Source organism: Panthera pardus, unplaced genomic scaffold (genome assembly GCF_024362965.1).
Source record: "Panthera pardus isolate Hobbes unplaced genomic scaffold, ASM2436296v1 HiC_scaffold_22, whole genome shotgun sequence".
Taxonomy (NCBI): domain Eukaryota; kingdom Metazoa; phylum Chordata; class Mammalia; order Carnivora; family Felidae; genus Panthera; species Panthera pardus.
This window is the reverse complement of record NW_026526788.1, coordinates 31,044,976-31,065,349: the sequence shown is the minus strand read 5'-3', so window position 1 is coordinate 31,065,349 and position 20,374 is coordinate 31,044,976. Positions and strand designations below refer to the sequence as shown.

The 20,374-nt window shown below is 54.4% G+C and overlaps 1 protein-coding gene across 2 annotated transcripts in view; it reads right to left on the bottom strand.

Annotated features, from left to right (window-relative positions):
- The window catches only part of ADAMTS14 (ADAM metallopeptidase with thrombospondin type 1 motif 14), an 81,592-nt gene that overhangs the window by 37,809 nt on the left and 23,409 nt on the right, over window positions 1-20,374 (bottom strand). For both annotated transcript variants that reach the window (XM_019444436.2, XM_019444437.2), the window contains exons 3-4: window positions 19,734-19,890; window positions 12,296-12,486 (exon numbers count right to left, since the gene is read on the bottom strand). In XM_019444436.2, the coding sequence (XP_019299981.1) occupies window positions 12,296-12,486; window positions 19,734-19,890 (348 nt within the window). The remainder of the gene's footprint in view (window positions 1-12,295; window positions 12,487-19,733; window positions 19,891-20,374) is intronic.

Below are 20,374 nucleotides of genomic sequence, written 5' to 3'. Positions count from 1 at the left end.
GGGAGAGAAAGGCAGGAGTCATGCGGAACCATCGAGAGAGCCCCAGGCCGGTGGTAATCAGGGCAGCTGAGGCCAGCCCCCCACGCGATGGGAATCTCTTCCCAGCCCACGCTCCCACACTTCCAGCAACGTGTGTGCTAGCCCGTTAGAAAGTTCTGGGCGCCGTGAGCCCCACTGAACCTTCCCGTCCACCTCCTCCACTGGCCTCAAGTCTCTCTCTGGAAGTCCCACGGGGCGTATCTGCTCCTTTCCCCGGGAGAGATGGCGGCCACGGTCTCTCAGGGGACGTCTCTCCGTGCTCACGTCGGTCAAACAGAAAACTTTCCAGGCGGCGAGAGAGACGACAGGCCACTTGCCAAGGAAGGACCATCCATCTGGTTAGGGGTAGGTTTTCAGCAGTGACCAGGGGAGACGCTGAAGTAATAGCACCAAAGTCCCAAGATAAAGAAACCGTCAACCCACAATCCTGGGCCCAGCAAACCAGCTTTTAAGAACCACGATGAAAGAAGCCATTGTCAATCAAGGAAACAGAAACGGAGCCACCCAGACCCCACTGTCTGCAGGTCTGCAGGAAAGTAAGGTGGAAAGTGATCCCCAACAGGTGGCCCAGGGTGTAAGAGTGGGTGAACAGTTCTGAAGCTCTGAGAGCAGCAGGGTTCAGCAATGAGCAAGTCTAGTCTTTTCTTATGCTAAATAAGGAGATAAAAATAGAGTAATTCTATTTCACACCCTTATTCCCTCATTAAAAAAAGGAGGGGGGCCCTGGGTAGCTCAGCTGGTTAAGCATCGGATTACTGATTTCAGCCCAGGTCATGATCTCACTGTTCGCGAGTTTGTGAGTTCGAGCCCTACATCGGGCCATGGACTGACAGTGTGGAGCCTGCTTGGGATTCTCTCTCTCTCCCTCTCTCTGCCCCTCCCCTGCTCATGCGCTCCCTCTCCCTCTCTCTCAAAATAAACTTAAAAAAAAAAAGGGGGGGGTGGCCCTGCCATTCCACATCCCCTAGTAGGGTCCGTCTGGGGTGCCCCGGCACCCTCATCTGCACACACCCCCATCACCCCCAGCCCTTGAGTAGGGCTCTGATTCAGCTGAAGCTGTCCTGACCCTTCCCACAGGCCAAGGAGGGGGCTGGACAGGGCTGCAGAAGTGCCTGGCACACAGGTCCCAGCCACAGCCGTGAGCTGGTGCTGGAGCCACAGCCAGGAGGTGCAGCCTCCTGAGAGGCCCAGGACCCCGGCCCGCTGGAACACACGCGCAGGCGGCCCCCTGGCGGGCTCTAATCTGGCTGTGCGCTCAAGAACTGGCTGTCGGCCTCCACCCTCCCGATGCCAAAGGTCAGGCCGGTGCGCCAGCTCTGGGGAGACCTGGAACTGCTTCCCGCGGCTGTGGGTCCCAGCGGGATACATCAAGAGACGCCCACAGGGCAGAAAAGAAGGCTATGTCTGGTGTCCTTCTTCCCCACCTCAGCCAAGTTCAACATCCCCTGCCAAGACCCCAGGGTAGGGCTCCACATCAGATATTGGCCTGGGACGGCCACTGGGTATATACTAGAAAATCAAGCAAACGTCAGGACTCGCTCTGGTCAAGGGGGCACAGAACAGCAGAAGGGAGAAGGTCCATGATAACGTAACAGAAGCTAGAGACCACGAGGGTTGGAGAAAGAGCCGCTATTCACTGAACACCTACTACGTGCCGGGCACCATGTGAGGGCTTGCATACAACCTCACGCCAGCCTACGGAGAGAGGAATCATTCCCATCTCACAGGTGAGAAATCCAAGGCTCAGAGCGGTTAAGTAACTTGCCCAAGGCCACCCAGCTGGAAAGTGGGAAGGCTCAGATTTAAACTCTGATGCTTTGTGACTCTGAGCCACTCCACACAGCTGTTTTTCCAGAACCAGCTCTTGTGGCAGGCTGGCTGGAGTGGGCTCTCTGTGGCCTAGGAGAGAAGATAAGCGAAGCGGGTTTCCACATCCAGTAAACAGCAACACGGCCAGCCAGGGAGTCGTTGCGAGAGCCCCTTCTCTGTTCTGCTGTAAACCTGCATGGCCAGGCCTCCCGGGGGCCTTGTGGCCAAACCCAGGGAGCAGGAAGAAGGGAAGGGGGTTGGGAACTCTGAATCTGTGCTCCGGCCCAAAGGGAGGATCAGACCCCAGGTGCCGACAGCAGAAATGCCTGGGGCTCCAATGCGGCTGGCGGGGAGAGCTAGGCCCCTGGGGAGCCCATGGGGGCGGGGGGGGGGGGGGGGAGGTAGCAGCCTTCCCTTCTGGACCAGGACAAAATGGGCTTCTCCTTGGCAGTGCGGGGACAGGGGTCCAGCAGAGAATGGCCCCCCAGCCAGCCCCAAGTTCCCACAATGCTAGGGAACACTGGGCCCAAGGACTTCTGGAGCAGCCTATCCACCAGCCTGGCAGCGGTTCAGGCAGGTCTCAAATAGGGAGGGGCCGTGCTGAGGAAGCATGACCCCAGGGTCTCAAGCCCACCCCATGCTCAAACAGGAGAGGGCAGTGACTGCTACCTAAAGGCTGATGCAGCCACAGCCTGCATGCCGTAACCTGGTGCCCTGGATGCGGTCTTAGAGCAAAAACAAAGGACCTTAGGGGCAAAAAGGGGGAATCTGAAACAAATACGGGCTTTCATTAACAATAACGCATCAGTATTGGCTCAGTAGTTGTGACGAATGTACCATGGTAATGGCAGATGTTGAACATAGTGGGGCCCTCAGGAACTCTCTGGACTAGGCTTGCAGCTGTTCTGTAAATCTGAAACTATTCTAAAATCAAAAATATATATCAATTGAAAAGAGAAGAAGGTTATGTCTAGCTGCCATACCTCCTTGGGCTGCTCCAGACTGTTTGCCCTTCCTGACAGTTCCGGAGACTTTCCTGGGTTTTGATGACCTAAAGCAGTTTCGAGGAATACCAGTGGGGCATTTTGCAGACCATCCTTCACTTCGGGTATGGCTGATGTTTGTCTTATGATTAGATGCGCAGTACGGGCCTTGGGGGGGAGGAAGGCCACAGGAGGGAAGGGCCATCCTCCCCACACGACGCCAAGGGCACCCGCCGCCAGCACGACCCGTCACCGACAATGCTGACCTCTAGCGCCTGCTGGGACAGCGCTTGCCAGGTTTCTCCTGCGTAACATACTCTCTCCTTCCCGGCCCCCGTGCTGTGCGCTTCAGGACAAAGTCACCGGGCACAGCCTGAACTTCAGGAGTGGGAGTTAGAATCCACCTCCTTGAGGGCAGAGTACCTACGTCAATTATTCGGAATCCTTCTCCCAGCTGCTCATTTATTCTGTCGCTTATTTATCAGTATGAACCCATGGCTGTGTGTTTTTATACTCTGGGTTATACTTCAACGCGACATTAACCTGGTCGCTCAAATGGTCCCAGCTTTGGCCCCCGGGAGCTCTTTCCTTCAGTTGGCTCCTGTGTCCCTTTAACACACCCTTCTTGTTGGCTCTGGGGTTCTTTGTTTTGTTTTGTTTTTGTGTGTTGGGCACTTCCTTACTTTCTGGCAACACGGGAGGCTCGCCTTGGACGTTCTCCGCTCCAGTTGTGACGGCCAACCGTTCCTCGAAGGAGCTCCAAGGAGTCATTACCCCCCCGTCTCGCCAGGAGACAAGCAGGCCCACAGTGACAGCCGAGACTGTGTGAGCACGGCGGCCACAGGAAAGGAAGCAGCCTCTGCTCGCGTGCCCTCCCTGGTCGCTTCCGGCCTCTGACCCTGAACAGAACGGGGGTGGCCCTGCCTGAAGGTGCGGCCTGGCCAACAGTCACCTCTCCTGCCCTTTCTAGTCCCAGGCCCTGGAACTAGCCCCCCGTCTCCCCAGCTCCGACCCCTCTCATCGAGAGCACGAGGCAACTCTGCAGACCAGATGCTCCAACCAGCACCACGTGGCACGCGTCTGAAACGGTCTCCTTTCCCCGTTGACCGTCACAGGGGGCCAGCACACTGTCACCGCTGCCTGTGCAAGCGAGACTCTCACGTGACTCCTGGTGGCTTCACAGGACGCTGCAACGCCCTGACATTGCTGGCAGCGGGCCATTTACGGGGTGAGAAAGGAATGGGAGTCCTGGTTGTCTGAAAACCTCCGGGGGCGCCTGGGTGGGTCAGTCGGTTAAGTGTCCGACTTCAGCTCAGGTCATGATCCCGCGGTCCACGGGTTCGAGCCCCACGTCGGGCTCTGGGCTGATAGCTCAGAGCCTGGAGCCTGCTTCTGATTCTGTGTCTCCCTCTCTCTCTGCCCCTCCCCCATTCATGCTCTGTCTCTCTCTGTCTCAAAAATAAATAAACGTTAAAAAAAAAATTTTTTTTTAAATAAAAAAAAAAAAAAAAGAAAACCTCCGTTGCCACCTTGCAGTAAAATCAAGAAGGCACCCACATCAAAGTCACGGAACGGGTTCTGGCTTGGAGAAAATCCAGAGGTAAGGGTGGGGAGTGGGGGGGGGGGCTCCCACAGCATCACCCAGGCTCCAGACGGCACAGGAGCCAATGCCGTGCAGAAAACACGGACGCGGATGGCTCTGTGGCTGAAAGCGACTCTGACAAGTAACACTCGGAATGGAAGAAGTGATGGGAATACCGGACTCTGTCACACCGTCGTATCTACGTGCGCACGTGAGTAACACGCGACGAAAATCTAAGCCTCCATCAGGTTGAAAGAGTTCTTCCGACGAGCACAAATAAAAATTCTAAGTGATACGAAAACACCATGTCAGGGTTTAACGGGTAGCACTTTTTCTGTTTCTTAAGTACATAAAGTAACAGAGCATCTGACAATCGATGGGTTCAGTTTTGATGAAACGTGGCAAGTGATGTGTTCACACGGAGTGTGTGAGCTCCTCGCGTGGGCACACCTGGTCTGGTGTGGTACACGCATCTATGTGCACACAGCCCGGTTACACATATGGGTGGCTGTGTGTGCGTGCACACGCATGTGCGTGGAAACATGCACTCCATCTGTGCATGTGTGCACTCTCTGGGGGTGTACCCCAGTAACACTGTGCGGCCTGCAGCCCAGGATCCCTGCCCACCCCCCAGGCTGGCCTATGCAGTAGCCAGAGCTGGGCCTCGGCTTCCCCCAGGTTGGGACACTGAGTCCGGGCCAGGGCGCGGCTCACGAGTCCCCAGCATTTATCCCCCACAACCTGTCTCCATAATGCAGCCGCCTTTATGCCCCAGGTCGGCCTGTCTGAGTGCAAAGAGAGGCACTGTGGAGGCCCAGAAAGACCCGAACTGCCGTGACCTCACCTTGCTGAGCCCGACTCTCCCATCTGAGTGTGAACTGATAAACCTTGCAGAGAGGCCTGAGGACAGAAGGTGAGGCAAATGTCAAGCATTTGGAACAGGGCTTGGAACACATATGTGCTCGATCAGTGGCCTGTCTTGGTTCAGAACTTCTACTTCCCACTTGGGGAGCTGATGAGAGGTCCATTAGGTCAGCCCAGGAATACGGGATTTCAGGAGCGTGACCTCCAATATGGCGACCGAGATGCCTGGTATGAAAGTGCTCTGTCAACCATAAAGCTCTCATTACCAGGAGGGGTATTTGTCCTCATTGTTATTGTGTCTCTCCTGCCAGGAATCCCAGTATTCACGCCTTTGTGTTAAGCATTGTTCTCTGCCCAAGGGGGCTTGCTTTCAAAAAGCAATATGGCGACTGGAGCTAATACCTCAGGGCAGGACTCCCGGCCACAAGGGCCACCTTGGCTGCAGGGAGTCCTGTGCACCGGAGGATGTTTAGCAGCATTCCTGGCTCCTCCTTCAAGATAGCCAGTAGCATCCCATCCCCTCCAGCTGCAATAAACCAAAAATATCTCCAAACCTTCCCCAGTGCCCCCTGGGAAGCAAACTTGCCTATTAAGAACCACTACCTCAAAGTAAGTAGATTCTGCTCCCAGTTGTGGGGGGTCTCAGATTGCCCTAAAAAGCAGTGGAAAGCATTTTAGGGTGAGACAAGACAAGAGAAAGTCCTAAAAAGAGAGGGAGGAGGAGGATTTGTGTCCTTCCAACGAGCAGGGAGGATGAGCTGCTCGGAGGCTCACATATCCCCGAACGGAAAACGTCTGGCAAAGCAACACTCTCTGTCAGCACGAAAGCAGTGTTTTTGTGGCATTCCAAACTGGCCTTTATGATGAATATTTAACACAGTTATGTGCCAAGAGAACACTGCCACCCTCCCAGGCTGAGGCCACCAAGGCCCTGGTCTGACAGTCATCTGCAGCCAAACCTCCTGGGCCTCGAAGGGGCACCAAGCTCTTCCAGCAGAGCACTGCAGAGGCTTCAGGAAGGGGCCCGGAAGCAGGTCAGAGAGGGTAGGACCCTCTCAGAGGCACCGGCCAACATCTCTACGGCAACCACGCCCAACACCTTTGTGGCATCAGCCTGGCCAGATGGGGTGAGAGCAGGGCGGGCAGGGAGCCTAGGACTGCCAAGAAAGAGGGATCCGGCTGCGGAATGGCTCAGTGAGGACCGATAAAGGGGCCTGTCTCCTTGCCCTCTCTCTGCTCTGGCTCTGGGCCCTCTGAGGATGCCTGCATGCCCCTGTCGCAGAGAGTCCTCACCGCAGAGATTCGGTGACAGTGCCTGATTCTCTCCATGCCCCTGGCTGGCAAGCCTGGCCACAGCCAGGAGCCGAGAGCAGGAAGCAGGCCCAGGGGTGAAGCTTCAGGATCCTGACTCAGCTACGGAGACCCATTTCGGGAAGAGGCCGGGGGGTGGAGGCTACGATCTTCCTTCTCCTTCCTCCTCAGAGCTATTTTGCCCCTGGTTCTACCACAGTGGGAGGGGGAGGGGCGCATGAATTTTGGAATCAGACAGATCTGGGTTCAAATCCTAACTCTGCCACTTACTATCCCGAGCCAAGTCGCTTGGCTTCTCAGAGCCACAGCGGTCAAAGGAATGTCACTGGCGTAAGGCCACTGTGAGGATTCACAGAGCCTGTCTGTGAGGTTCTCAGCCCCGTGCCGGACATGTGGTAGGTGCTGGAACGATACTGTGATATTCGAGAAGGCTCGAGGAGGCTCAGGCTCCGTCCTCTCCTCCCCCCAAATCCAAGCCAGTGCCACCGTCAGGCAATGTTCTTCACCCCTCCTCTCCATGCCAGAGCCCATGCTGTCGCCCGAGGGACCTTCCCGCCACAGCTAAACTCCTGAGAGGTCTCCGCAGGCCTGGCTGCCCCCTCATTCCTACGTCTACAATCCCTCCATACGACGATGATCCACCTCACCAAACCCTTTCCCCCCAGGCTGGTTCAGCTCCAAACCTCAAGCCTCTCCCTCCAGTCCACAGGGACGGCTGCCTCCTCTAAACTCCTTCAGCACTGGCCTCAATGGTTCCCAAACTATTCCGTGGTCTGAGGCTTGTTTTGGCCGCCAGACCAAAGCTTCTAGAATAAGGTCTGTCACACTAGGCACTCACCAAATGCTGAACAAAACTGCTCCTTATGTTTCAAAGCTCTCAAATGGTTCCCTAGTCCTGAGGCTTGAAGACGCTTTAAGGAGAGTGACCTGGTGCAGATGGGTAAACTGAGGCATGGGCAAATAAAGTCCCTCAAGGGCCCACCAGCATGTGAGGGAGGGAGGGGGGGGGGTCCTTGCCACCATGTGCAGCTGCATGAATATTTATAGCACATCCCCAGGTTAATGCAAAGGAAAACTGAGAGGCAGGATACCCTGAGAGCTGCCAGTGAGCAGGGCCCCATCAGATGGTTCTGAGGGTTTCACTAACGGCTTCTCCCCCTCCTCCAGGGTTAGCACAATAGGACCATACATCCCGGGAATCGGATCTCTCTCTGATCCTGCTAGGCCAGCCCCGGCCCCACAAATCAGGATCAGAAATGGTCACAGGCCGGCAGGCACTTTAAGGGGACAGCAAAGGGACACCCTTTATACTGGCTTCATGAAATCCCTCAGGAAATTAGTGCTTTGAGCTTCAAGCATCCCAGCCAAATAAAGTTCCCACACAATGGACAGGATGAGCTGCTGGTCCCCCAGGAGGAGAGGTGGTTGGCCACCCATCCACTCACCAACGTGGGCCAGAGCTCTCGCTGGCTGCCTTCCGCACCTGCGACATCAGAACGCAACCTCCCAGAAGATCCCCCTATGGCGAACCATCCGCCTTGTATGGTTCATCAAGCCCCCAAATTCTTCTTGGGGAACAAGCTCCTGTAGACCCTCCCCATCATTTTCTAACTTTCCCCTCCTCTCCTGGGCAACTTCATCACCATAAAAAAGGACAGAAAGTATAAACAAGTGTAACCGCAAATGTTATTTCCCATTTGTTCTCCTAAAAACCTACTTGTCTTTCCTAAATAAGCCTATTTGTCCTAACCGTACAAGCTTTTGCCAACTCTCTTTCCCCTTAGGTATATAAGTTACAAATTCAAATCACCCCTTTGAGCGACTCATCACTAAGCATCCCCACAAATACACGTATTGCACATGATGATCTTTCATCAGTTTAAATTGCAAGCCCCTGGAACTGAACCTAAGAGGATAGAGGGAAAGTTGTCTTTCCTCCCTGACATCTGGGTCACTAGCCAGAGATAGCACTACCAGGCATGAGGCTTCAGACCTATATGCAGAGGCCATGTGAAGAGGGTTGGCTCCAAAGTGACAGAGCAGGCCTCAGACCCCAGGCCTGTGGCTGAACAGATGGAGACAGGATAGCCAGACCTCTCACAGGGTAGTCGGGAGACTGGAGTAAATGAAGTCACATTTACAAGGAGTCTGGCTCCCAGTGCTTGCTCAATGACTGTAATGACTTACAAGGGGATGTTATTTGCAGTTGTCTGGGGACACGCAGCAAGGTAAAGGCTCTGAGGGCAGGGACCCCATTTTCTACTCTTCTGAGCCCTCCACTATAGAAGCCATTCTTTTGTCTGCATGCTTGGCTTCCCCACTATCTAGGAAGAGATTCTGTTCCACCTCGCCCCCATGCAAGGTGTTGGGCTCCACCTGGGGACCCAAGCCAACCCTCCAGTCATAGCAATTAGTCAAGGACAGCCACCTGATTGACCCAGGCCAGCCTTCCCTAGAAACATCGGGGGGATTCCTTTGCCTTTGTGTCCTGGGAGCAGGAAGTGTGGGGCCTGGGGTGGCCCAATGGGCCTGTTTCCTGCCATGGAGAGAAAGCCTGGCTCCTATTGGCTTATATCACCAAGAGGACAAATAGGGAGGTGAGAGAGAGAGAGAGAGAGAGAGAGAGAGAGAGAGAGAGAGCACCCTACCAGACTAACATCCACTCCCATCATGCCCAATGCCCAGCACGGGGGACGATCCACGGAGAAAGCACAGCACCCGGCTGTGAACCGATGAACGCACAACCATCAACAGTGGAGAGTGAGGCCAGCTGGGGAGCAGGGCTCCGGGAAGCCTGTCCCACCCTTCCAGATCCTGCTGACCTGCTCACACTTTAGTCCAACCAACGCACATTTAAGGAGAAAGAAAGCAACAGAATGCTCATTGGAGGCACCCAGACGGGAGGCCACAGACCATGAAAGAGAGCCTCTGGTCTTCCCCAGACTCCCAACCCTCCACCACTCCCGCCTAGGCCTTCTCTCCTCACCCCTATTCCCAGGCCAGAATCTAGAAAGGGAGAGACAGTGGCAAGGCCAGCTCTTGGGGGAGGTGGGGGAGGTCCCACCACTTAGTTGCTTAGGATGGTCACACAGCCAGAATCCAGGGGTGTGTCCCCAGTGAGGTTGCTAGCCTTCTAGCTTTAGGAACAAAGACGCAGCCCGTAAGTCGGACGGGCCACCAGACTCCCTGCCATCCCCGGGAAGGGCTTCCTACCTGGGACCCTGGCCAGGCCTCAAGCCCGGAAAATAATTACAACGTGTACCTTGATGGAAACTATGTGTCCACAGGACACTTTTTGCCTTATCTGAATCTGATTCCACGGAAGCTACATTACAACTGAGAACCAGACACTTGATAACAATGTAAAGTGTCTACAGATGCACGAATCCTGTCTTCTCTTCTACCCCGTGAAAAAGCCAATTTCGTTTTCTGTTTGCACATTCATTTCAAAATCCCTGATCGTAAATGTTTCCATTCTTAGGGTTCTCTTCTGAAAGGGTGGTTAACACTTGCCTGGTTCCCTCCCTGATTACTGAGTAAACTAAAATCTTTCACACTTGCCTGCTTTTATTTCTTTTTTTTTTTTTAATTTTTTTTTTTAATGTTTATTTATTTTTGAGACAGAGAGAGACAGAGCATGAACAGGGGAGGGTCAGAGAGAGAGGGAGACACAGAATCCGAAGCAGGCTCCAGGCTCTGAGCTGTCAGCACAGAGCCCGACGCGGGGCTCGAACCCACGGACCGTGAGATCATGACCTGAGTCAAAGTCGGACGCCTAACCGACTGAACCACCCAGGCGCCCCACCTGCTTTTATTTCTGTATGAGCGTCAGGATTTGACCTTTTCCTGAAAAGTATCCTTTAGCAAACGGAAGGACTCTGGGGCTGTGAATGGGGTCTGGTTCACAGGCTCACACTCCTGGGGTCTTCAGCCCCCGCTCTGGACCCAAGACCCAGGCTTCCAGCACCTGAGGGCTTCCTAAGGGTTCCCCTGCCCCCACCTGCTGGCTCCAGGGGCCAACCCTGCTTTCCCACTGATGGGACCAGTACTAGGCTGTGTGGCCTCAGGTTGGGCTAGCCATCTATAGAGTCTGGGTGGGTGGTCAAGGGCTCCAGGGAGGTGGGTGTGTCCATATTCATAATCACCTGCCCTGCCTCACAAACAGCCCAACGTGGTAGCCTTTGCTCTTAAGAGTCCCACACGGCAGGCTCCTTAAGGGACAGAAGAATTCATATCCCAACAAAGAGGAGGCCGGGGGCTCAGTCCCCACCTCCCTGGGGCTCAGTGTAATTGGATCTGACTTCCAGCCCCACCCCCCTTTTCTTTACACCCGTATTATGGACACAAACCTGCTACCTTTCTGTTCCCTGCTTCTTCCAACGATCCACTCACCCACTCCACACATACCCATCACCCGTTAGGGGTCCGGGACTGTGCTGTGTGCAGCTGGGGCTCAAAAAAAGTATAAGACAAGACCCCAACCCACCCCTTCAGAGGCTTAGACGAAGGACCACTTCTACACACACACAGACAGTACAGCTCCAAGAACAATGAAGGCGGGCCGGTGTGGGCACCCCAAGAAATGCCTCTTTGGCATACCGATTATTTTTTTGAACATGTATCTATTTTTGAGAGAAAGCAAGTGTGCGTGGGGGAGGGGCAGAGAGCGGGAGACAGAGGATCCCAAGCAGGCTCTGAGCTGTGAGCACAGAGCTCAATGTGGGGCTTGAAACTCACGAACCCGTGAGATCACGACCTGAGCCGAAAGCAAGAGTCGGCTGCTTAACCGACTGAGCCACCCAGGCGCCCCATAAGCAGCTTATTTTTTTTTATTTTTTTTTTAACATTTATTTATTTTTGAGACAGAGAGAGACAGAGCATGAACAGGGGAGGTTCAGAGAAAGAGGGAGACACAGAATCTGAAACAGGCTCCAGGCTCCGAGCTGTCGGCGCAGAGCCTGACGCGAGCCTCGAACCCACGGACCGCGAGATCATGACCTGAGCCGAAGTCGGACGCTTAACCGACTGAGCCACCCAGGCGCCTCATAAGCAGGTTATTTTTAAGAAACTGCAGGCATATGAGAAGCTCCGAAAACCCCAGTGGAAGTTACCCTTTCGTGGGAGACATTTACATGTATGAGGGAAATGTCCATCTGTGAGGGTGTCTCATAGCTGTACCAAAAGCAGGGGATGATTCAGTCTCCGGAAACTCTTATCGAGGCAGGTGAAGACGTCAATCTGCACAACCACCTTTCTGTTCCCTGTGCACCAAACAAAGGCCCCCTTCGGGACCTGGGATCTGGCCCCCCCACCAGCAGATTGAAGGCTCTTTGGCCAATCTTCCCGGCCTGGGATTGGGCATTTTCTCCAGAAGGGGAGTCCCAGGGAAGGCCCCTCAACTCCTGGGCAACCAAAGCCCCTGGCCACGCCTGCCTCAGGCTCTGAATGTGTCCCAGCCCTGAACCCACTGGCCCCAGGCCCCGGGTTGCCAGGGGCCAGCGCCGATGGCCTATGGGCCCCTCCAGTCTAATCCAAACCTCAGCCTGGGGCGGGGGTCAGGCCAGCTCAGGTTTGGGTCACTGCTGGGCTAAGGAGCGAGCAGTGCATCCATCAGGGAACACCGGCCCGAGGGAAATCGTGTTCTGAGCAACACTGGTAGCCCCGCCCCGCCCCCCCCGCCCCCGCTTTGGGACGTGAGGACACTCACGATGTTCATGAGGGTGAGGACGTAGTTCTGCACGTGCTCCTTGCCGTGGAAGCGCACCACGGAGTCATCCACCGCGAGCAGCACCTCGATGCTGTAGCTGCCCGCCTTGGCATGCCGCCGCTTCCGCTCCCCGTCGCCCAGCTGGTTGCCCACCAGGCCCAGCAGGTTGGGGAGGTCACCCGGGCCAAAGGCTGCCAACCGGGATGGGAAGAGAGACAGAGGTCAGAGCCACAGGAGAAGCTGTCGCCCGGAGGCCGCCCGCCAGCCCGCTCTGCCTCGTCACGTGTGCCCTCTTCCTGCCTCTGTAAGAAGCCGACTCAGCGTGAGGGTTCCTCCCACACCTGCCAGCTCGGAGGCACAAGCCCTTTTCCAGGAGCCAGGCCACGGCTGAGGCTTTGAGGCGAGGAACACGGAGAAGGGGGACCTCGCCTGGACTCGAAGGCCTAGGTCGCAGGTCCCACTCAGCCCTATCTTCCCCGCGTGACCCAGCCCTGCCCGTTCACTCCTCCTGTGACACAGGATGAGCCCCTCTTGATCTCTCACCCAGAAGCTTGCTGTAAAAATCAAACGTGGGGGGGCGCCTGGGTGACTCAGTCGGTTAAGCATCCAACTCTTGATTTCGGCTCAGGCCATGATCTCAGGGTTTGTGAGTCCAAGCCCCAGGCAGGACTCTGTGCTGACCGTGGGGAGCCTGCCTGAGATTCTCTGTCCCCTTCTCTCTCTGACCCTCCCCCACACGTACCTGTGTGCATTCCCTCTCTCTCTCTCTCTGTCTCTGTCTCTCTCTCAAAATAAATAAACTTAAAAAAAAATTAATTTCCCATGGTGGGCCTTAGTTTGCTGACCTCCAGTCTAATCCAATCCAATCCAATTCTTACAACTCTCAGGTTACTGCCCCCAATATACAGGCAAACAAACTGAGGTCCAGAGTAGCTTGTCCAGGTCTGTCTGCATCAAGACACCAGGCTTTGAAGCATCACCATCGGTGCTGCTACTTAGAAAGGTGGCACCTTAAGTCGTTATCAGTCATTTGCACCATAGTCTGAATAAACTGCAACAACATTTGTTGGGGCGGTGGAGTTGAGGGTTCGTGAGGACACAGTGGGAAAAGCCAATGGAGGGGAGCAGAATTTGCCACCCCAAAATACGTCTCTGTGGTGTGAGGATTATTTCAGGCTGATTATTTTTAAGAAACAGCAGACACGGGAAAAGCTCTGGAAATTGAGAAGTGACCCTTTAAGGGAAATCTCCATTCGTAAGGGGGTCTCCCACCCTGCACCAGGAAGAAGGATGACTCTAAATCTCTGGAAACTCTTTATCAATAGAGAGGGAAATGACTTAAATCCACATAACAACCTTGCCCCTGTTTGCCGTGTTTTCCTGGTAACCTCCCATCAACTCACCGCTCCTTCCCACCCACCAACGTTTTCTTTTGTCTTTAGCTGATGTTAGGGTGGTGGCTTGGACCATTTGGGGGAGTTACTCAATTTTCCTGAGTCTCTCCCACATACACAGGAGGTATCCATGTAATTGAACTTCTGATTACTTTATCTTTGTTAATCTGTCTTTTATTACAGGGTGCCTCAGCCAGAACCTGGAAGGGTAAAGGGAAAATTCTTTTTCCTCCCCACACTAAGAAAGTCAGATAAGAGGCTGGGGTCTCTTGAGAAGACTCCAAAGCCTTAACATTTCATGATTCCGCTCCATTCTACCCTGAAGTTCTGGTACTTGTACCATTAATTTCTATTTTTTTTTTTATTTTGTTTTATTTTATTTTATTTTATTTTATTTTATTTTATTTTATTTATTTTATTTTATTTATTTTATTTATTTATTTTATTTATTTATTTTATTTATTTATTTTATTTTATTTATTTTATTTTATTTTATTTTATTTTATTTTATTTATTTTATTTTATTTATTTTATTTATTTTATTTTATTTATTTTATTTATTTTATTTTATTTTATTTTATTTTATTTTGAGAGAGAGAGTGAGTGGTGGAGGGAGGGGAGGGAGAATCCCAAGCAGGCTCCTCCCTGTCAGTGCGGCTCAAACTCACGAACCATGAGATCATGACCTCAGCCAAAACCAAGAGTTGGATGCTTAACCAACTGAGCCACCCAGGTGCCCATACCATTAATTTCTGAGAATATCCAGTTATGTGAGAATCCTCCAGAGAGTGGGACAGGAACTAAGGATAAGAAAATGCCACCAATACATCCCCACCATGTATCAAGGGGAATGACTGCAGGAGGGGCCTTATACTTACTTGGTGGGTGGAGGGTAGGTGAGTGGGAAAGGTGGGAGCCCCGCCCTTGAACCCATTGCCTCCCCTGGGTGACAGAGAAAGAACCAGATGGTAACAGTACAGTGACTTCAAGGCCTACAGGAGGACTGACTAGGGAAGGCTTCCACACCAAGACCCAAACCAGGACTGGGGGGTTGACAGAGGCTTCTGGAGGAGGGGACATCTAAGCTGGGCCAGACGGGAAGCGGGAGACAACCTGTTGGAACACGGGGAACAGAGGGTCCCCAGCAGTGGGAATTGTATTAGCAAAACCCACTGTGAGCAAGTGTGGGGTGAAACCATCCACAATATGCGTGACCCTTGGGGACGATTCAACAGGTACCTGGGCAGAGACCCAAGATCTGCCTCTAAGCCTCTATCGATATGGATACTTCAGGAACTGAAATCTGAGGACAGGGCAACAGGGAACCACGGGACCCTGCTATGGTTTCTTTTTGTCTTCCCTTTGGTTCGGGGCTCTCAAGTGCAAAGGAAGGAAAGCACTAGACTGAAGGGTTGGGAGAAAGCGTGTGCGCACTGGCTGAGTGGAGAAACCAGAAACGCGCGGCCAGCCCTCCGAGTGATGCACAGCCTGGGGAGCCCGGCTCGGGCCGGTGTCGCCGTCACTAGGCCTGACACAAGCACTCCCGGCGGCCTGGTGCCTGAGCCCAATGGTGAGTACAGAGCCCGGAGGCAAATGCCTGGGAGAGGGGAAGGAGACCCCCCAGGAGGGGAGGAGAAGGAGCAAGCGCTCTCTCCACCGAGCAGGGAGACTAAAGAGCGGCCACTCCCAACATGGGAGCAGTGCCCACGGGTTGACAGACTGCAAGTGAAAGGTGGACGTGACCCCTCACGGCTCTCCCAGCCACAGGCCTGTCAAAGGGAGGCTCAGCGAGATCACCTGACTTATCCCAGGTCACACAGAAAGTTAATGGCAGAAGCCCAGAATGGAAACCCAGGGCTCCCACCCTCACGTGATCACACCCTATCAGGGCCCGCCCGGATTTCCCTCTCAGCAAAAACAGTGAGGAGCACTGGGCAGGGCCTACTGACGTCAACCATAGGCCCTGGAGAGGTGCCCCCCACACCCTCTTCTGTCTCTCAGGCCAGAAACAGGTAACCTTCCAAGAGGGGAGGGTGGGGGCGGCAGGCCCCCGGGGGGTTTTTCCAGAAGCCCACCCAAGACGCCCCACGAGAATGTGAAATGGTGCAGCTGCTCTTGCAAAGCAGTTTGGCAGTTCCCCAAAAGACAAATATGGCGTTTCCATAGGACCCAGCAATTCCACTCCCAGTTACATACCCAAGGGAACTGAAAACAGACATCCACACAACAACTCGTACGTGAACGTCCACAGCGGCGTTATCGTAATAACCGAAAACCGGAAACGACCCACGCCGACCCAGAGGTGAAGGGATAAACAAAATGTGGTGTATTCGTGCAGCGGAAGACCATCCTGCCACAAGAAGGGGTGAAGTAATGCCACGAGCCACACGCGGCTGAACCTCACATGCGGGGCGAGAGAAGCCAGTCCCAGAAGGCCTGCGTGATGCCGTTTACGTGAGCCGTCCTGAGGCACATCCATAGAGGCAGAAGGTAGGCTGGCGGTCGCCAGGGGGTTGGAGAGGGGGAAAAGGGACGTGACTGCTAATTAATGGGCCACAGGGCTTTCTCTGGGAGCGACAGAAACGTCTGGAATCAGATAGTGGTGATGGGTACACAACACTGTAACCATAGTAAAAATCCACTGAAATGTATACTTGAAAATGATTTAAATGATGGCTTTTATCTCAAGTTAAAAAAAAAAAAAAGAGGGGGCACCTGGGTGGCTCAGTCGGTTAGCATCCGATTCTTGATTTCGGCTCGGGTCATGATCTCGTGGTTCATGAGTTCGAACCCCGTGTTCACGCTGATATCACAGAGCTGGCTTGGGATTCTGTCTCCCTCTCTGTCTTCCCCTCCCCCACTCACTCCCTGTCTCTCTCTCAAAGTAAATAAAAATAAACTTAAAAAAAAAAAAAACAAACGCTGGGGCGCCTGGGTGGTTCAGTCGGTCGAGTGTCCGACTTCGGATCAGGTTATGATCTCATGGTTTGTGGGTTCAAGCCCCACATCAGGCTCTGTGCTGACAGCTCAGAGCCTGGAGCCTGCTTTGGATTTTGTGTCTCTCTCTCCGCAACTCCCCCACTCGCACTGTCTCTCAAAAAATGAATAAACGCTTAAAAAAATTAAAATAAATAAAAACAAAAAAAAAAAACAAAACAAAAGCAGCAGCACTAGCCCCAAGCCCCAGCCTGGCAGGCTTCCCCTGAAAGGATGGGCCGCCCTGCTGTCTGATGCCTGCCCCCCCTCCCTTGCCACAGAGCTGGAACTCTGGCCACAGGTGCACATGGCCCCGAGGCAGACTGTTCCCTCCTCGGGCAGGAACTGTAGGGTGGTAAGGGGCTGCTGAGAGTGGGACCATGGGTTGAGGAGGGAAAGGGCAGCATTAGCAGCATGGCAGCATCCAGGGCACAGCCCCTGAGGCCCAGGCAGTGTCCACGGGGGAGTCTCTGAGGGGCTGGGTGGGGACCAGCTAGACCTGGAGGTCCAGCCAAGGGAATTTCTACCTCCAGACTCTGAAGTTTAGTGTGCCCCCAAGTTCATTGGCAAATGCCAGATACTTCTCCAGTGGAGCCCAGGTGCCTGGAGCCCTTCCACAGGCCACAGCTCAGCTCGAAAACCAATCTGATGGGTCTTCTGACACCTCCTCTCCTCCCTTGAGGAAAGCCAGACATATCCTGGGGAGTGGCAGAGCTCATGTGAAGGAACAAAGACTCGGTATCTGTCCTCCAGGAACTGCCTCCCCCCAACCCCCCAGCCTATTTGGGACAAGAAGAAGTCCTGGGAGAAATCCAAGGGGCTCGAGGGTCCAGGGGAGGGGACACCTGAGCTGGGCTGACACTTGGGCAGCATGGAGGCAGACAGAGGTGGAGGAAGGTGCTTGGCCTGAGGCAGATTTCTCAAAAGCCCACTTGCTGGCAGCTAAGCAGGTTCCGACCGGCTGGCCTAGGCCTCTGAGGCATTGCTCTGTGCCAAGAAGTATATCCACCCCTGAAGTGAAACCTTCTGTCCTAATCACGAATGATAAATGGAGACAGACACACCTAGAAATGCTAACCTACTCACCGGGCTCAGACCCACTGCTGGTCTTGAAAGAACAGTGAGTGAGCGTCCCAGGTTTCCAAAACGCCCTCCAATGCCACCTGTCTTTCTAAGGAAAGACACGCATGGGCCTGAGGCATGGCATCACCCTTGGGCCCATGACGTTCAGCTGAGAAGCCTGATGACGCAAGCCCCGGCAGCCTTCCTGGGCCTGAACGCCAACTCTGTGAGCTCAGCGGTTTGAGTTTCCCTGCCACTGACCGTGGCGGCAGGCAGTGTGGCTGGTTCCAGGCCCATGGCCATGGAGCAGCACTTCCCCAGGGTCCCCCCAAAAGGGGAGATTTATGCTTTTTGATTCAGAGCTGGCCTCAGATAAAGTGGAGCCCAGTGAGACTTGTCTTTCTTCCCAACTACAGAAGGCACGGTGCCGTCCCACTCTGCCCTTGAGATTCACCCCAGCCCCCGCCCCGAGACTCCACCAAGTCCCTGCCCCCCCCGTCCCGTGCCCCCACCCCAGGCCTGCAGAGCCCTCCATCACTCAGCTCAGCCTCTGGTGCCGTGGCTTCTCTCAAGAGGGGCACCGGGAGAGCAGCTGGTACTTCAAAGGAGGTAGTGTATGTGGGGACAACTGGTTTCCACGCATTCCTTCACGCTATTCCCAACCCCACCGGGGCCCTGGCAGGAGGGTGTGGTCCACTCACGGCCAGATTCCACCCAAAGCCTTCTCACGTCCTCCTGGCCAAAGGGGGCTTTGGGACAAAGCTAAGTTGGACAATGAAGCTGGCCATGGGCCCAAGACTAGCACGTGTAGCATCCACTGGTTCATTCACGCAAGCATGGGCCCTGAGTACTGGTGGTATGTGGGCTCCTGTGCCGACAGCCAGGGTGCCAGGACACCCCTGCTCTCAGGGGCTCTCACCCTAACGTGTCACTGGTTACCCTAAGAACAATACTGTAGTAAGAACAATTGTTCACCAAACACCTGCTACGTGCCAAGCTCCATGATGGAATTTTTATACCCACTATCGCTAATACACCCAATCTTAAGAGATCAATAATAACCATCCCTACTTTACAGATTAGAAAAATAGGTTCAGAGATTTTAGTCAATTGGTTAGGGTCTCACAGTAGACAGTGTTGGAGGCAGGATTTAAAAATGGTCTGTTGGGGGGTCCATGGGTGGCTCAGTTGGTTGGGTGACTGACTTCAGCTCGGGTCATTATCTCATGGTTCGTGGGTTCGAGCCCTGCGTCGGGCTCTGTGCTGATGGCTCGGAGCCTGGAGCCTGCTTCGGATTCTGTGTCTCCCTCTCTCTCTGCCCCTCCCCTGCTCTCTCTCTCTCTCTCTCTCTCTCTCAAAAATAAACATTTGGAGAAAAAATGGTCTCCTGGGGGCACCTGGGTGGCTCAGTTAGTTGAGCATCCGACTCTTGACTTCGGCTCAGGCCATGATTTCACGGTCGTGAGAAGACTGATCCACGCATAGGACTCCACACTGACAGCATGGAGCCTGCTTGGGATTCTCTCTCTCCCTCTCCCTCTGCCCCTCCCCTGCCCATGCACGTGCCCTCTCTCTCTCTCAAAAAAGAAAATATAAATAAAATAAAAATAAAAATGGGCTCTGGCACACAAACCTACCTCTGGTGCCCTGATACCTGGAAGTCTCCCTACAAACGCCCTAAGAACTTCCTTCCTGGGGCTCCCACGGGCTGAGTGAATTTTTAGGGGGAAGAGCTAACTGCAACCCTTGCACCTTCTGCTGGGCAGGGAAGACAGCCTTCCAAAGCAATGTGGAGCCCCTCAGAGACCTCCGGAGTCCCTAGGGCCACAGTTCAGGGGGGCTCGAGTAGCTCACCCGCCAGCTGTAACGGTCCCTAAGCCCCACTGGGGTTTCTCGGCTGGTATACACGGTCCAGTCCCACCTCGCGGAGGAGAAGGCTGAGGCCGGGACTTGACCGCGCGGGACTTACGGCGGAGGTGGAGCTCAGGGACCTGCCCAGTGCCTACCTTCATTGTGAAGGTCCCCGCCAGGCTCCGCCCACTCCTGCTGGCCGACTTCCCGGCGGTACACCACGTGTGTCCTCCCGCTGGCCTCCTTCTCCTGCTGCCCCCACTCCAGGGGCTCTATGAAGTAGTCGGTGCGATCCGTGCGGATGAGGCCCGCCTGAGCCGGGCAACGCAGCAAGCGGGAGCAGAGAGGGGGGAGAGAGAAGAGGCGTGAGTACACAGCCCGGGACAGGCGAGCAATTGTGACCGCGAACGTGTGTGACTACACGGGTGCGGACCCTTCCTCGAGGGCCTCGGGGAGCCCTGGGATTCCAGCAGGGAAGTGCGCGGGCGGGTGGTCGGACGCCGAGCAAGGGGGCCCAGGTCCATTTCGGGCAAAGCGGATCCGCTTGTACTGTGTTGTGGGGCGCTCCTGGGGTTTCACCTAACGTTTCATAAGGCCTCCAGAGCTTAAAGGGGGTAGGGGGAGGCAGGAGAGGCATTGCGATACATACGCACACACACTGCCTCGGGCACAGAATTCCACCCCAAAGCGCCATCACACAGATTGGCCTTTAACCCCCCCACCCCGGACAAGGGGGGGAAATTCCTACCCGTAAAGGTTAATGATCCTGCACATGGGTGCCGGTTTCCACTCCCAC